The sequence below is a fragment of the Plecotus auritus genome, assembly GCF_963455305.1.
Source record: "Plecotus auritus genome assembly, chromosome: 2".
NCBI lineage: Eukaryota > Metazoa > Chordata > Mammalia > Chiroptera > Vespertilionidae > Plecotus > Plecotus auritus.
In genome coordinates, this window is record NC_137771.1 from 113420753 (window position 1) to 113439306 (window position 18554).

Here is an 18554-nt window from a genome sequence, read left to right on the forward strand (position 1 = left end):
TGTTCTGCCGTTATGGTTGCTGGGCTTTTATTATATAGGTAATATAGACTACTATTGAAGTTTTTACTCTGTGAAGGAATATGCATATCTATTAACATCTAGAGTTTTTTATGTTCAATGGATGATAGAATGTAGGAGCTAATCATTCCATATTAAAAATTACTTCAAAAATTATAACGATACCCCAGTTTTAGAGTGAGTCTTTAAAATGTGTCCTTTGGAACAGAATCATGTCTTTGTCCACTAAAAACCATAAAAAATTGGTAACTTGCTGTCTTGTCAGTATGAAAATTTTATTGATAGTACCAGCTTAGATTATAGAAGAAGTTAAATATAGTGAAAATTCTGAATTTTATGTTCTTGATAATATATATATTAAGTATTATTTGAACATAATTATAAAGGAGACTGAAATTTTGTTAGTATTTAACTCTTGAATATGCATTATTTGCAAAATAATATTACTTGTTATAAATGAAGTAAATTATAACTAGATTTAATAAAGTATAATTTTATAATTATAGTAATAATCTATTTTTATTATAAAAGTGGAAAATAAATTAGACTATAATTCCAAGTAGTTTTGCATAAGAAGTTTCATGTCTAAAGGTAAAATGTCCTATGTCATTTCTCCCAAATACATAATGGGCATTCAAAGAAAATGTGTAAAACTTTTATACGCAATAATACAGAAAATAAACTATATAATTTAAAAGTGAAATCACATACCTGGACTATAGGAATCACAGAGTAATTCACATATTGTATAATTATTTTTTAAAAATCACTGATTTTTCTTTTAGACAGTCCCAATCAGTTTAGAACTTCAACTTTTGAGACATTCATTAAAACACTAACACAATCTTGCTTTCAGGAATGAACCCAATATTTGAGGGCATGAATTATTTTCAAAAAACATAAAATCCTAGATAAAAACAAAAATACAGAAATGAGTTTTCAGCAGCAAAACAGGCAATTATCTGATGTAGAAATGCTAAATGTTCTGAGGAAAACAGTAATATGTCTGTTAAATAAGAAAATTTAACTGTAATAATTAAATCTGTGAAAAGTCAATAGTTATATAAGCTCTACCTTCAGCACTCTATTTTATTAGCAATTAAATCCTGTAATTCTACTCATTTGTTGATATCTGCATGAATTTAACGATCTGGTAATTTCAATATATTTCATTTTTTCTAGTTCCCTAGAAATCTTCCTCTTTCAATCTTTCTTACTCAACTTTTTTAGTCCCTCTCTAGTAATAGACTTTTTCTATGACTAGAGTTCCATGTAAAATTTAAAAAAAATTGTCACAAGAATGACAGCTTTCTTAAGAGATAGAATGTTTTGTGTTAGTTTCGTCTTCCAATTTTGTCCACTGTGTTCCCAGCTTATTTTATTTCATCAGTGTCAATACAGACCCCTACCCCTATGACTTCAGCCAAACCCTTGGAATTCATAATTCCCAAATCTATCATTTTCCTTTATACCTTCAACAGAAATAATTTTATCCTTATTGCCAATTACTAGTGATTGCATTATTGCAATTTTACCTCTCAAATTCATTTCTCGCACAGACACCAAGATTTACCTTTGATTTATATTATTACATTATAACTAATTTAAAATCAACATTTAATGAAACAATTTTAATGAATTACAACTCTATAAAAAAGTTGCCTGATCTTTGAAGGCCCTTTAGAGGAAGCCCTTAGTAATTTACTAATAAGCCCACCACCATCCCAGTCCCATTTCCTATCAATCAAAACACCTAAGACTCTCTTCCTCAAACACATCATATATTTCATATTACCCAGCTGTTAGTTGAAATGTTTACACAAGGTTAGATTTGACATTTTATGTGAAATGAATGCTTATTGGAAAAGTTTTTACAAAGAACATTGGTTATATTAAGACTTATAGAAAATACTAAGCATATCCCAAATTAGATGGCATACCATGATAAAGTCCCAACAACCCTTCACCCAGCTTGAATGATTAACATGACCAATCTTGGTTTAACAATTACTGCATCCCCTATTTCCCCCTGCCCTCACCCTATTATTTAAAACTAAACCCTAATATACCATTTTATACTGGTTTACTTCAATATGTGCCCCTAAAAGATATGCATGGTGTTTTGCTTTTACACAACCACAGTATCATCACCACAGCTTCAAAAACACCTTAATTTTTTAATGGAGGTTGAAAGGATGGGCGATAAACATAAAAGGGATTAAGTACAAATTGCTAACTATACAAATAGTCATGGACAGGTAGAGTACAGTATAGGTAATATAGTCAATAATATTCTAATAAATATGTATGGTGCCAGATGGGTACTAGACTTATTGTGCAAGTCACAACACTAGGTATATAAATGTCTAATAAGTATGTTGTATACCTGAAACTAATATAATATTGTATGTCAACTATGCTTGAAAAATAAATTTTAAAAAATTGGAAGTTAAAAATCAAAAACAAACAAAAAAATCCAACCATAATTCATTATCATTAAATAGCCAAGGTTCAAATTCCCCTAATTGCATTGTAAATGTTTTTTAAATTGATTTATTCAAATCAATATACAAACATTGTCAAAAAATTTTACTAGGTTGAATTTTATTTTTATCTTTTTATTTTCCTGACATTTATTAGTTGAAGGAACTGGATCCTTTTGCTGTATATTCTCTCATGTTTTATTTTATTTTTTCTGAGTGCATCCCCAAATAAATATTTCAGATATTCGTTAGTGGTTCCAAACCATGCTTGAGTGATCTAAACCAGCAGTACCAACCAGTGGTCCGCAGACCACTCATGATCCATGATTTCTGAAAGGTTAACAGCTTAAATCTTGGTCCCATTTCCAGAGATTTTGATTCACTATCTGGGTGCAGTCCTGTTACAGGGAGTTTAAAAAGCTACGCAGGTGTTCCAAATGTGCAGCTAGGATTGAGAACCATGACTCTCTCCCAGGTGTCCTTGATTTTGGCTGCATATTGAATCACCTGGGGAGCAAAACAACAAATGTGTGAGCTTCTGACTTAATAGAATGGGGTCTGATTTGGTACTTTAGGTTTTTAAAATTTCCCTAAGTCATATAATGGAAGACAAGTATAGAATCACTGCTCTATCCCATGTGTGTCAACTGGCAGTTCCATCTGGTGGCTGGATTGGATGCACTTTTATTGCAGTTCGCACTTAAGTAGTAGAGCATTTAATTTAATAATGAATCAGGATGATATCTTCCCATTTCAATGGGTTCTACTCCACCTTAGTCCATATCTGAGTGCACCTATTTTGATTTTTAAATAGAAGCCCCAAAGACCAGAGCCTCTCTATAACACACAGTCTTTCTATTGCCACGTGAAACTGTAGAATTTCCAGATAACTAGTCACCTGTGAATCCAGACCATCAGGAGAAAATGGAATTTCAAAGCTAGGATTAAATGGGGCTCCCTTTGAATAAAACCTATAAGTTTAAGCAGGTCATTTAAAAAGATACACTTTACTGAATTTTTCAGAGTGATATTAAAGAAATAATCACGATTAGCAAGAATAGACTTACAATGAGGAAACATGCACCAAGCATCACAGCTTTCATTTTCACGTCAAGGTCTAAAGGGAACTGGATGTCAAAGTCACTGTAATCTGTACATGCTTCTCTCACAAAACCAGTCCACTGCTTGGAAATCTTGCCAACCACATTTTCTTCATTAAGAGATTTGATCTAAATTGAAAAAAAAATGACAGTCTTAAAGAATTCTAGAAAATAATAAATCAACTTTCAAATTTGGAATAAAATGAAAAATATTTATTAAACTTACATGTAATACTTTATATCACTCATTAGATGCATATAAATTCCTGTACCTATAGATACATGAAAAAAATTGTTTCTTTGCTACAGAAAACTTATGTGAAAGTAGTTTCACTGAAATATTTAACATTTTATATTGTACATTAAGACACAGTACTAAATCCTTTGAAGTGATCTAAAACAAAACTTAAGTAGGAAAAGATACAAACATTAAATGTTTTTTAGATTACATTTCTAGAAGCCACAAGAAAGGTACCAAACTAAATCCCATGTGACATCTGCTTTAAGACAAGCACAGAGTTTACATAGGCTGAGTAATTACATGTGATAGGAAGGACATTACCACTCATTGTCAGTAGACAAACAGGAAGTGCTAAGGGCCTGGGAAAGAGGACTGGCAGTTTTGAGTGAAGGAAAGTATCTAATAAGTAACTTAAAGGGATGCCACAGGTCCAGAGTTGGGGTAAGACTGGACAACAGAAGTGTGAGGGAACAACAAAATAGGAAAGGTGTATGAAAAAAAAGCTCTGAAGTAAATTTTTTTTGATTTTACAATTCTGCCTGAGGAAACTCCAGGACCACTATAAAGAGTTGGACAGTTGCGCCTCACCAAGTGGGCATATGGCAGCTGATGGTAGCCACACTCACCATGGTGTGTACACGTAAGGTTATGTCAACACAGGAAGAGATATGTCCTTTTCAAATGTACACAAGGTAGCACATGTGCCAACAACATCCTTTGAAGCCACAGCTCAAGTTGGAGCTGCTAAATAAATGTGGGGAAACTAAAAACAGTTGACTCATTTTATTCCAGTGTGGGTGCTTAAGTTCTTAACAAACCTGAAATATACTTTTATTTATTTATTTATTTATTTATTTATTTATTTATTTATTTATTTATTTATTTATTGCTGTGAAAAAGAGGGCTAAGGGACTGTCTGGCTAAAGGAACCAGACAGCCTCGATTGCCTGCTTCATTAGGCTTTTATTGTAACAGCAGTTTGAGATAAAGTTTATCTTTTAGATACAATCAGTAGGGTAAGTAATATTGGGAGGACACATGTGTTTGTAGTGTCCTGTAAGCAAGGACACCCAAAGGTTAAGCATAAGGATTCCAGTAAACACCAGGGGTCTGCACGTGCACAGACTTGTTTGGAAAGGTCAAGGATTAATTAGGGGCACCACCTTCAGCATTCCCCTAAGTCAGAATTCCAAAAAACAGGGTGGGCAGTCTTCAGCACACTTTCTTTTCTTGGAATTTCTTCCTTACAAACATTCCAACCAAGTCTCATGCTTCCCCACACAATTTACTATTTATTGTCCTCCTTAGCAAACTTTTTAGTTTTTAGTTTATTAGTCATTCTGACATACTCAAACTTTTTGTTGCTGTTCCACTGAAATTTTACTCAGGAACACATATCTGTACCCAAATACTGCTGAAAAGCCATCACAATTCATGCCCTTTGTCTTGTCTGTCCTAGCAATTTATTTATTTTTATTTATTTATTTTTTAAGTTTTTTTTTTAATTTTTTTAATTGTTTGAAATATTACAAATAATACATATGTCTCTTTTTTTCCCCATTGACCTCCCCCTGGCTTTCCCTTCTCCCCAGTACATGCCTTTACCTGCCCCCCGCCCAGTGTCTTGTATCCATTGGTTATGCTTATATGCATGCGTACAAGTCCTTCGGTTGATCTCTTACAGCACCCCCCTCCAACCTCCCTTGCCTTCCTGCTGTATTTTGACAGTCTGTTCAATGTTTCTTTGCCTCTGTATCTACTTTCCCCCCCATTTCTTTCCTTTAAAAAATCTTGCATCTGCAGACTAGAAATAAACATATAATAACAAAAAAATGTTTGAGTCCCAATTTCAATGTCCAACAATTCTGAGTCCCCGTTTCAATGTCAAACAGTTCCTTATGTGTACATGTCAGCAATGATATCTGGATGGTGGGCACATGGTGGCAATGCAGGTCCGACCCTCTCTGGTTTGGTCCTAGGCAACCTGCTGCGTCACACAACTGCTGACTGCTAGCGTGGCAAGGCGTCGTCAGCATCTTCTATCTCTGGACTGTTTCTCCTCTTGTCTTCGTGGTTGGAGCAGACCTGTCAATTCCTCTCTGTTGCAGGAATCCACATGGTCTTGGAGTTGTTTTCTGAAAATATACAAACATATTCTCGACCAAAAGTTAATAAAGGAATCTTTTCTATATAATTGATTTGGGATCCTTTTTATTTTTGCCCAAACAATTTTCCTTTGTCTTATTTAGACACCATGTGTGTTTTTCATGGGTGTCTTGCTGTTAGCATTACAAATGAAAATTAATTCTTTTTTAATATGAAAACTGTGATAGCATGGGTTGCTGTTCATCAATATTCATCCACCCCTCCCACTGTAGGCCCAGTATTCTTCTCTGAACTTAGGCTTGGCCATGTGACTTGTTTGACCAATGGAATGTTAGTGTATATGACAGTTAGCAGAGACCTTAAACATGGCTAAGCGGTTTGGCCTGGCTCTTGCTCTCCAGTGATCAGCCACCAGAAAATCATGTAGTTCTTGCTAAAGCTCTAGAATGAGCATACTTGGAACAGGCCCGAGGCCAACTTCAAGCCTAAATCAGTGCCATCTAGCTGAGCCTATGTGTATCCATTGAGACATAATTGACCTGCAGATGCATAAGCATGAGAGCAAATGCCTGTTGTTTTAAGCCACTGATCTTTAGGGGTTTTATGTTATACAACACTGTTCTGGAAAAACAGACTAAATAAATCTTGTGCACTCTTTAGTGTTTTATCTGCTAATAGCTGTAATCTATGTATTTGTAGCTTGTAAAGTAATCTTATTTTTTTTAATTTATTTTTAATTTTGAAAATGAAAAATACAGAGGATAACTTATGAGCCACAATAACGCTGCACTAGATTTAACAGATATTAATATTTCCCCTTTTTATTCCTATAGTAAGAAATTTCAAACTTTACCAATAATCATGCAAAAAAGTAAAAAAAAACAACAGGGTTTTTTTATGGAAAGAATAAGAAATATGAAAAGTGACAACTGAAAAGATATCAGGACTAGGTAATCTTAAACTAAATTCTAGTTAACCTTTTAAAAACAGAAAATCCATATAATAAAGTTATTTCCACCTTGAAATAATAAATTCATATTTGTGTCACAATAAGAAATAGATCTTTAGTGGGTTTTTTTTTTTTTTTTTTTTTTTTTGGTTCCTGAGATAAAGCTCTAAAGCTCTTAAAACTTTTTGAAATGAGAATTATAGGAGAGTCTTTTGTTATAATATTTGGTCTTTGTCTCAGCTTCCTGGCACACAGATCCTAAAACTTGTGGATTCTCCTGAGCAATAAGTGTGGATGCCGTTATGGTATATTACATTTGAATTAAATGTATAAATACATAAATTTAATACCAATAATTTAACAATAATTGTTAAAATATTCTTTTTATTTATTGTCTAAAGTTTTACTAGTACATATGTCTTTTTCCCCAAATGACCCCCCAATGTTAAAGATATTTTAAAAAGAATACTGTAGATTCACCTATAATGTAAATACAATGCAACTCTTCAAAACAAACCCAAATATGACACTAGCACATATACCTAGATTAGCATCAAAATAATATGCTATAATCCTATATAATAAAAGGCTAATATGCCAATAGACTGAGTGGTGGAACAACCAGAATAACGGAACAACCGGTGATGTGCACTGACCACCAGGGGGCGTGTGTAGAACATGGCGGGCATCAGCCATGGTGAGATGGTAGAGCAGGTGAGCGGGAGTGCCAGACCAAGGTGGGGCACCGGTCACTGTCATCGGAGCGAGCCCCAGGTGGTTACTGAAAATTCTTTGCTTCTGTGCGCCGCTGTCCTGCCTGGCACTCACACCCGCTGCGAGTGGCCAGAGTCATACCTGATCACTTGGCGCCATCAGCAGGTGCAAGCGGTGGCTGCTGGCCCTCATCATCCCTGAGGGCTTCTCCACTTCCCCCTGTTCCTGAGGGGTGATCAGAGCAGTAGCCACCACTTGCACCTACTGACAGCACCAGTCCCACTCGCACCGCTGCTGGTGCTGGCCCCAATCACACCGCACAGTCAGCAGGTGTGAGCTGGGCTGGCACTGTCAGCGAGTGGGAGCAGCAGTGGCGGGAGCAGGGCAGACATGGGATGGGGGGGACATGGCAGGAAGGGCCAGGCAGGGGCACAAAGGATGGGCTGAGAACCGCCTCTGTGCCTACCGCAGCCTTGTGGCCCACAGTTCCTTTCAAGGTGCACGAATTCATGCACTGGGCTCCTAGTAAAGTATAAAATACTAGAAAATTGATGCAATTCAAAACAAATGCTCATATCATTGGCTGCTGAAAAGATAGTTTATTATTTACTAATTAAGGATTTATGTAACATTTAGCAGATGTATGACATACAAAGACTTTTGATTGACAGGTAATTTAATGCTCATAATAATCTTGCAAAGTATTTACTATTATTATTTGAAAATTTCACAAAACAATTGAAAAAAGGAAGGTTAAGTACTTTATCCAACATTACACAGATAAGAAATTGTGGAGATGTGTTTCAAACCCAGGAATTCTATCTTCAAAGTCTGAACCCTTGACCACTATAATATTCTTCCTTTTAAAAAGTTAAGTTTCAAATCCTAATAAAAATTTCAGTTGGGAGTCAGGAAATAATGGTCAGTGGGACAAATCTTCCTGCCTTGTGTTTTTTAAAATAAAGTTTTATTAGCACACAAATATGTCCATTCATTCATATATTGTTTATGACTAATTTCATGCTACAATGGTAGAATTGAGTAACTGTCACAATAACCATATGTCTTACAAAACCTTAAATATTGTCTATATGGCCCTTTACAGAAAAAAAGGTATGCTGATTCTTGCTCTAGGCAAAGTAGGGACAGGAAAATGACATGAAAAACAATAGAAATGTCTTTTTAAATTGTGAAATATTTTTAAAGTAATATTTTTCTAAATTATGGAATATTTGCTACTGTTTCAATTGAAATCATCAACTTGGTAGATATTCTCACTATTATCATCATTATAATTTTGCAGTATAAGTAGGCTGGAAAAAAAAATCCAAGTCTATTCTATATAATAAAAACCTAATATGCAAATTGACTACTCAGGCGGTCGTTCAGAGGGGAGACCAGGAGTTTAACCGCTCACTATGATGTGCGCTGACCACCAGGGGACTGTGGGGAACATGGTGGGCACTGGCGATGAAGTGCTGGCAGCGGGCAGCAGTGGAGGCGCTGCTGGCCCCAATGGGCCCTGATGAGAGCAGGACCATGGTGGGATGGTGGAGCAGATGAGCGGGTGGTGCCAGGCCAAGGCGTGTGTGAGCGGGGGCCAGATCACACTACAGTCGGTGACCAGCGGTCACTTCCTGGGTCCCAGGTGTTGAGGGAATTGGGCAAGAGGCCCAGCCCTGATTGACGGCCCCACAAACGGGATGGTGGAGCAGGTGAGGGGGAGGTTCCAGGCCTCAGCGGGATGCCAGGTGGGGCTGCGGGGCTGCAAGGCTGAGGGGGGGGGTGAGCTGGAAATGCGAGCCTGGGGGTGCGAGCTGAGGCCCGATCCCTGCAGGTACCCCACCTATGCATGAATTCATGCACCAGGCTTCTAGTTGGTATATAATGAATATAAGAGCTACCATAATCTCATTTGCACTATGATTTTACACTTAGAGAACCCACATAAATTAAGCACAAACACCTAAGTTTAATACTAGAATACTGTTAAATGACTAGATAAAAGGTAAATAGAAGTAAATAATTTTCATTAAGTAATCAGCCCCTAAAAATATAAGTATTCCTCCCTTTTGTTAAAAATGGCTATAAATTACTCAAGATTAAAATTAACAAAAAAGGCAGAACTTCTATATGATGAATCTATATGGTTTTATGAAGAATGCAATCAGATAAAAATAAATTAAAGGACATAACACTCTGTGGAGCAGGATTCAAAATGGCAGCCAAATAGGCAGCCATGTCCTGAATCTTGTCACAGAGCAGATAGAAGGAACAAGTAAATCAAATAACATCCACCCTGAATTGGTCAATTAGACATAACTGGTGAGACAATCCATAGCTAGAAAAGGCAGAGGACTCCTGGAGAATGGTAGGATCAGGGATGTGGGCTGGAGAGAGAGACTTGCGGCCACCTGAAACGAGAAGGTCAGAAGGAACCTACAATGCAATAAGTCCGCATCCCTTGGGGCAGGTGTAACACCTGATTATGGAAGGGAGGTCCACAGGGCTGCTGGTGGCTGGGGAATCTAGATCTAAGTCCACAGCCATGAGAGGCTGCACCCAGAAAGGCATCCTGAAGAGCTGCCTGAGCTGCATGGTGCTGGGGGAAGAGAAACTTGCAGCTGCATGGTTGTTTGGCCTCTGTTTTGTCCTTGCTTTTATTTGCTAAACCCAGTTTATAGGACCTTTTACTTACAAACACTCATGGAGGTTGCAGTGAAGGTGGAGGTGCAGTTTTGTGGAGGCTAGGGAGCAACTGTAGAGGAGAGCAGACAGGGAGAGGTGACCAGGAATCTGGCACTGAGACATATGGGACCCTCTAAACCAGTGGTTCTCAACCTTTCTAATGCCATGACCCTTTAATACATGTTGTGGTGACTCCCAACCATAAAATTATTTTTGTTGCTACTTCATAACTGTAATTTTGCTACTGTTATGAATCATAATGTAAATATCTGTGTTTTCTTAGGCGACCCTGCTAGTGGTTCTCAACCTGTGGTTCTCTCCCACAGGCTGAGAACCGCTGCTGTAGAGTCTATAAACCTAAGCAGCTATTTTTCTTCTGAAGAGCCAGTCCCTCCCAGCAGCCTCAGGCAGGTAGTGCTGCAGCACTCAGCCTCCAGCTTTGCAGAGGAAATAAAGACTCTGAATAGCCCCAGGGAGCTCTTGGGGACTGGGTTGAGGAGGGGCTGTTCAGTCCTCAAAAGCAATACAGAAACACCCCCAACCAAAGCTCTTGTCAGAAACAGATGCTTGAGTGATTAAGACTGACAGCAGGCAGACAGGGAAAGCAGGCAGATTGGTTCCACCTACTTGTAGCTAAGGCTGTGGAGACAAAGAGGAGTAGTGGATCACTTGGAACTTCAACACGGTGCTGACTACCAAACAGGAAACTGAAAAGTGCCAGACAGAACAGAAGAGTGAGGTCTTAAACCAGCCCCCATGTGGCATTAAAACTCAGCTGAAGCAAATGACACCTCACTTTTTAATTTTTTATCTTTTATTTAAATATTTTTCCTTTTATTTTTATTTTTTGTTTTGTTTTATCTTTTATTTTTTGTTTTATTTTTCTTCATTCTATTTTTTATCATTATTTTATTTTATCTTGTTTTTTTTTTCTCTTTTTTCCCCACCCTTTTTCTCACTTCTCCCTTTTTCATCCTGTTTTCTCCTCTCCTGTACTGCTTTAGTTTTTATCTCTCCTTTCTTTTTTACCCCTTGTTAAAAACTGATCTTCTTTATCTGCTTTTTTGACATGTTATTATTATTTTGGTCTCTGTTGGCTTACTCATATATCTAATTTCCTTTCTCATGCTCCAAGTCCATGCAACCTTCTCTTTTCTCTTTCTTCACTAGCCAATTTCTTTATGCTTTTGTTTTTCTTCTCCTCTCTTGCTCTCTTCTTGTCCTAATTGTTTAATTAGTTTCACTCACTAAACTCAAGCTTATCTGCTCTCTTCTTTATTCTCCTTTTCCAAAAATAAATGAATAAATAGATAAATTAATTTTTTATTTTATCTTTGAATTTTTTAATTTTTTTAATTTATTGATTATTTTGTGTGTTTTTTCTTTTCTTCTTATCCACTCACTCTTTTCCTACCTCCTCTAAACTGAAGCATTGTCCTTTCCATATTCATTCAATACTTTAACCTTACTTTCTATATATAAGCTCTGCCTCTTCAGATTATATCCTCCCTTTTATCAGGGTATTTGTTGTTTGCATTTTATGGTTCACTAGAGGCCCAATGCATGAAATACATGCAAGAGTAGGCTTTCCTTCCCCCGGCTGCCAGCACCAGCTTAACTCTGGCACCCAGGACCCGGGCTTCCCTCCAGCCGCTGGCAGGCACTTAGGACTCAGGCTTCCCTCCAGCTGCAGGCAGGCACCTGGGACCCAGGCTTCCCTTGCAGCCCCAGCTTCGTCTGGAAGGTTGTCCAGTCTAATTAGCATATTATGTTTTTATTATTATAGATTTGTTTGTTTTGTGGTGTTTTCTCCTCATATATATATTTTCTCCTTTTTTTGTTTTCTTTTAAAAATTTAAATTCTTTATTGTTTAAAGTATTACATGAGTCTCTTTTTTCCCCATTAACCAATCCCTGACGGCTCCACCCAGTAAAGGCCCTCACCCCCCTTTTCTTTTTTCTTTTCACTCATATCTTTTTTCCTTTCTCAATATCATTTTTGCTCCCTTTTCTCTCTGCTAGTTCTCTTTTCTCTGGTGGTCACTTTTATTGGGGTTATCAGTGTCATGAGTACATTTGTGTTTTGTTCCCTCTGTGTAGTGTCTTATCAAGTTGTATATCAGCTATGTGGTAAGTGTGGTAGAGAGTAAGCTACATAACCAGACACCCAGAAAGGAGACTCCATCCATGAATGGGACAATAACACTCAAGATCTAACTACACCAAGAGAATCCAAATATCCCAAGTAGAGGGCATCCCTAGAATATCCAGCCCAGAAGACCCAAGAGATTGCACCACTAGGCACAAAAAAACATCTACTATATAAGACAAAATAAAAAAAGTCTGGGTGACATAGAAGTTTGATCTACTACATAGAAAAAAAACAAAGAGAAACAACGAAGATGGGGAGAAAAAGAAACAACACCCATAAGAAAGGAAAGGAGAAATCACCAGGAAAGGAAATAAATGAAATTGAGGCAAGCAATTTGTCAGAAAAAGAATTCAGAGCAATGGGTATAAGAATGCTAAGAAGGATGGAAGACAAATTCAACAACGTGTAAGAATCAAAAGGAAATGAAGAATAATCAAGAGAAAATGAAGAATGACATAGCTGCAATTAAGAACATAATAGAAAGTTTCAACCATAGACTAGAAGAAGCTAAGGACCACATCAGTGAGTTAGAAGACAATGTAGAACCCTCCCCCCCTTCCCCCCCCGGCCAAGCAGAGGAGCAACTGGAAAAAAAAAACTTAAAAAGCAGGAGAGCCTAAGAGAGCTTTGGGACAACATGAAACAAAACAACATCCACATAATAGGGGTGCCAGAGGAGAGGAAATTGAGCAAGGAATAGAAAACCTGTTTGAAGAAATCATAACAGAAAACTTCCCTGACTTTGGGAAGAAAAAACTCCCACAAGTCCAAGAAGCACACAGATTCTCAAACCAGATAAACCCAAAAAGGCAGACACCAAGACACATCATAACTAAGTTGGCAAACATCAATGACAAAGTAAGAATCTTAAAGGCTGCCAGAGAGAGACAGAAAGTTAACTACATTAGACTATCAACTGATTTCTCAACAGAAACACATCAGGCCAGAAGGGAATGGAATTAAATATACAAAGTGATGCAAATCAAGGGACTGAATCCAAGAATACTATATCCAGGAGGTCATCATTCAAAATTGAAGGTAAAATCAGGAGCTTCACAGACCGAAAAAAACCCCCAAAAAACAAAAACAAAAAAACAACAACAAACAACTAAAGGATTTTATTACCGCCAAACCAGCATTGCAAGAAATGATAAAGAAACTGCTGTAAAAAGAAGTAATAGAAAGGGAAGAAGGAACAGAGGCATGAAGAGTAAAAATGGCAACAAACAAGCACCTATCAATAATAACCTTAAAAGTAAATGGATTAAATGCTACAATCAAAAGAGATAGGGAAGCTGAATGGATAAAAAACACATGACCCATATATTTTCTGTCTACAAGAAACCCACCTCAGAACAAACACTCACACAGAATGGAAATTTTTTTTCAGGCAAATGGAAATGAAAAAAAAAAAAAAAAAAGCTGGTGTAGCAATACTTATATCTGACAAAATAGACCTCAAATTGAAGGCCATAACAAGAGATAGGAGGGCCACTGAATAATACTAAAGGGAGCAATTAAATAACAGGATATAACTCTGGTAAACATATGTGTACCTAACACAGGAGCACACAAATATATATATTAAAAAAAACCTTCTGGAAGATATCAAGGGAGAGATTGGCAGCAACACAATCATAGTAGGAGACATTTTTTTTCTTACTTTTTTCTCTTTTTTTTAATGCTCCACCGAGGATATTTTTCCAATGATTTTAAAGAGAGTGGAAGAGAGAGGGAAAGACCAAGAGAAAAATCGATGTGATAGAAACACATCAATTGGTTGCCTCCTGCATGAGCCCCCACCAGGTACCCAGACCGAGGAGGAGCCTATAACTGAGGTACATCCCCTCGACCGGAATAGAAGCCAGGACCCTTCAGTACACAGACTGACACTCTATCCATTGAGCCACATGGGCCAGGGCATAGTAGGGGACTTTCATACCCCATTGACACCACTGGATAAATTCTCTAAATAAAAAAATCACCAAAGAAACAGCAATCCTAAATAACTCACTAGATCAAATGGAATTAATTGACATCTTCAGAACATTTCACCCCAAAGCTACTAAATACACATTCTTCTCAAGTGCACACAGGACATTTCCACAGATAGACCACATATTGGGACACAGTCAATGTCTCTTCAAATTTAGGAAGACAGAAATTGTATCAAGCATCTTCTCAGACCACAATGGCATAAAATTAGAAATCAACTACAATAAAAACAATGAAAAAAAATCAAACACTTGATGGATAAATAGTATGCTCTTAAACAATGATTGGCTTACCAAAGAGATCAAAGAATAAATAAAAAACATCCTGGGAATAAATGACAACGAAAACACAACAATCCAAAATCTATGGGACACAGTGAAAGCAGTCCTGAGAGGGAAGTTCATAGTTCTACAGGCCTACCTCAAAACACAAGAAAAAATGGTAATAAATAATTTAACCCTACAACTTTAGAAAGAGGGCAACAAGAAAAGCCCAAAGCAAGCAGAAGGAAGGAAAAAATAAAGATTGGAGCAGAAATAAACGACTAGAGACCAAAATAAAACAAAACAAAACAAAAGATCAATAAAACCAAAAGCTGGTTCTTTGAAAGGAAAAACAAGATTGATGAACCTCTAACCATGCTCACCAAGAAGCAAAGAGAGAGGACCCAAATAAACAAAATCAGAAATGAAAGAGGTGAAGTAACCACTGACCCCACAGACATACAAAGCATTGTAAAAAAAAATTCTATGAACAATTCTACTCTAACAAACTGGAAAACTTAGATGAAATTGACATAATCTTAGAAGAATACAAACTTCCAAAATCAATCAAGAAGAATAAAAAACAACAACACCTGAATAGGCATATAACTACTGATGAAATTGAAGCAGTAATAAAAGAAACTTCCAGCAAACAAAAACCCTAGTCTGGACAGCTTCATAGGGGAGTTTTACCAAACATTCAAAGAAGAACTAAAATCTATCCTCCTCAGACTAGTCCAAAAAATTCAAGAGGAAGGCACATTTCCAAGCTCTTTTTTTTTTTCAACCTCTTTCTATGAAGCCAGCATTACCCTAATCCCCAAGTCAGAACAAAAACACTACAAAGAAAGAAAATTACAGGCCAATATCCCTGATGAACATAGATGCTAAACTCCTCAACAAAATCCTAGCTAATCAGATTCAGCATTACATTAGAAAGGTCATATACACCATGGCCCAGTGTGATTTTTTTTTCTCTGGGAATGCAATATCCACAAATCAATAAACTTTATACATCACATAAACAAATTGAGAGACAAAAATCACATAATCATATCAATTGATGCAGAAAAAGCATTTGACATAATCCAACCCACTTGATAAAAAACTCTCAGCCAAATGGGAATAGTGCGATCATACCTCAATATAATAAAAGCCTTATACAACAAACCTACAGCCAACATCATACTCAATGGACAAAAACTAAAACCATCTCCCCTAAGAATAGGAACAAGAAAGGGATTCCCACTTTCACCAATCCTGTTCAATGTAGTACTAGAAGTGCTAGCCATTATGATCAGACAAGAAGAAGAAATAAAAGGCATCCAAATTGGAAAAGAAGTAAACTGTCATTATTTGCAGATGACATGATATTGTACATAGATAACCTTAAAGATTCCATCAAAAACGATTAGACTTGAATAATTCTCCATTGATTCCAAGATGGTGGCCAGGACAGCAGTGAGGGAGAAAATGTGAGTGAAGGAGGGAGCAAAAGGGGAGTGTGTGGACATGTAGTGTGTGTGTGTGGCTGAGTGAGGGACAGCTAGATCTTACAAGACCTTTGGGGGCTGGCAGACCAGGCTCAAATAGCCAGGAAACCTCTGCTACTGCTGTAATCTCTCCTAGAGCACCGGCTCTGCTGCAGAGGCCATACCATCGTGAAAGGGAGAGCTGCTGTGACTGGGAACCCAGCCTCACCTCCATGCTGGGTGTTCTCAGACAGCAACCAGGATCCTACAGTCACTCTATCCAGGGACCTGCTGCCTTGGCTGCTGACCCAAGGACACTGGGAATACAGCCCCCCTGCCACCCCAGCTGAGAGCTACTGTTAGTTCCAGAGCACACTCCCTTCCTGCCAGCCAGATGCTTTAGACTTGGCATAGTGATTGCTTGCATGTGTGCGTGCGAACAGCTGAGCCTTACGCAGAAAACCTGTTGTCCAAGACTGAGTGCACACACAGTTGAGCCTTACACAGCAGCCCCGGGCGCAGTGACTGCATGTGTAAACAACTGAGCCTTACACAGCAGCCCCAGGCACCACAACCACTCCAGCAGCCAAGCAAGCAGCTGCCACCCGTGACCACATAAAGAGCAGTGCTCCGCTCCACCCACCCAAGGAGCAGCCACCCCATGATCACCTGAGGAGCAGCCGCCCCACAACCACATGAGGAGCAGCAGCCCTGCAATCTCACAAGGAGCAGCTGCTGCCCACAACCACCCAAGGAGCAACCGCCCCACAAGCAGCCTCTTCCCATGACCACCCGAGGACACCCGAGGAGTAGAGGCCACCCACGACCATGCATGGAGCTGCCGCCACACGTGATACGCGAATGGTGGCTGCTGCCAGTGATGGTGTGATGAGTGACCATCCCGTGACCATGCCATAAGTGGCCACCCCTTGACCACACAATGAGTGGCTGCCGCCACCAACCCCCTGAAGAACAGCCATGACCTGCACACAAGAGAGGAGGAATAGCCATCCTGCGGTCACCTGAGGAGGGTCTGCTGCTTGAGACTGCCCAAGGAGCAGACACTGCTCGTGACCACCTGAGGATCAGCTGCCACATGTGACTGTGTGACCTGCCACTCAGCCTACCACTGAAGCCACACGTCCTGTGCGACTCAACACCTAGATCCTTTGGTGAGAGCAAAAATGGGGAGACGGTACAACCCCCAAAGGAAAGAAAAGGGTGAAATCACCAGAAAAAACTGTATGAAATGGAGGCATGTGATATGTCAGAAGAAAAGAATTCAGAATAAGAACCATACAGTTCATAAACTGGATGGATGAGAAAATCAACAATCTATGTAAGAATCAGGAGGAAATAAAGTGTGACATAGCAGCAATAAAAAACAATATGGAAGCTTTCAACAGTAGACTAGGAGAAGCGGAGGATGGAATTAGCGAATTAGAAGACAGGGAAGCAAAACACACACGATCTGAAATGCAATTGGAGAAAAAAATCAAAAGACAGCAGGAGAGCCTAAGGGAGCTTTGGGACAAAATGAAATGAAGCAATATGTGTATAATAGGGGTGGCAGAAGGACAGACAGAGAAACAAGGGTTAGAAAATCTATTTGAAGAAATAATGTCAGAAAACGTCCCAGAAGAAGAAAGTCACACAAGCACAGAGAGTCCCAAACAAGATGAACCAAAAAGGCCCACACCAAGAAACATCGTAATTACAATGGCAAACATTATCGACAAAGAGATAATCTTTAAGGCTGCAATAGAGAAACAGAAAGTTACCTACAAGGGATCTCCCATTAGATTATCAAAGGATTTCTCAACAGAAAAACATCAGGCCAGAAAGGAATGGAAAGAAGCAAACATAGTGATGCAAAGCAAGAGACTGAATCCAAGAATACTCTACCCAGAAAGCAGTCATTCAAAATTGAAGGGAAAATCAGGAGCTTCACAGAAGAAAAAAAAAAAAAAAAGGCTAAGGGAGTTTATCACTACCAAACCAGAAATGCAAGAAATTATAAAGGGACTGTAGAAAAAATAAGGAAAAAAAAAGTGGGGGGGGGGAGAAAAAACATAGGCACAAAAAATAAAAATGGCTACAAAAAAGTACCTAGCAATAACTTTAAACGTAAATGGCCTATATATTCCAATCAAAAGACATTGAGTGGCTGAATGGATAAGAAAACATGACCCATATATATGTTGTCTACAAGAGACCCACCTAAGAACAAGAGACTCACACAGACTGAAAGTGAAAGGATAGAAAAATATCTTTCAGTCAAATGGAAATGAGAAAAAAGCTGGGGTAGCAATCATTGTATCTGATAAAATAGACCTCAGAGTGAAGGCCATAACAAGAGATAAGGAAGGCCAC

General features: G+C 38.2%; 1 protein-coding gene across 1 annotated transcript in view; it reads right to left on the minus strand.

The window, feature by feature from the left end:
- Nucleotides 1–853: 853 nt before the first annotated feature.
- The window catches only part of LOC308241180 (phospholipid scramblase 2-like), a gene marked incomplete at both ends in the record, with an annotated part of 86331 nt that continues 68630 nt past the window's right edge, over nt 854–18554 (minus strand). Inside the window, 2 exons of the mRNA XM_080654660.1 lie at nt 854–925; nt 3569–3730. Of these exons, the coding sequence (XP_080510786.1) occupies nt 854–925; nt 3569–3730 (234 nt within the window). The remainder of the gene's footprint in view (nt 926–3568; nt 3731–18554) is intronic.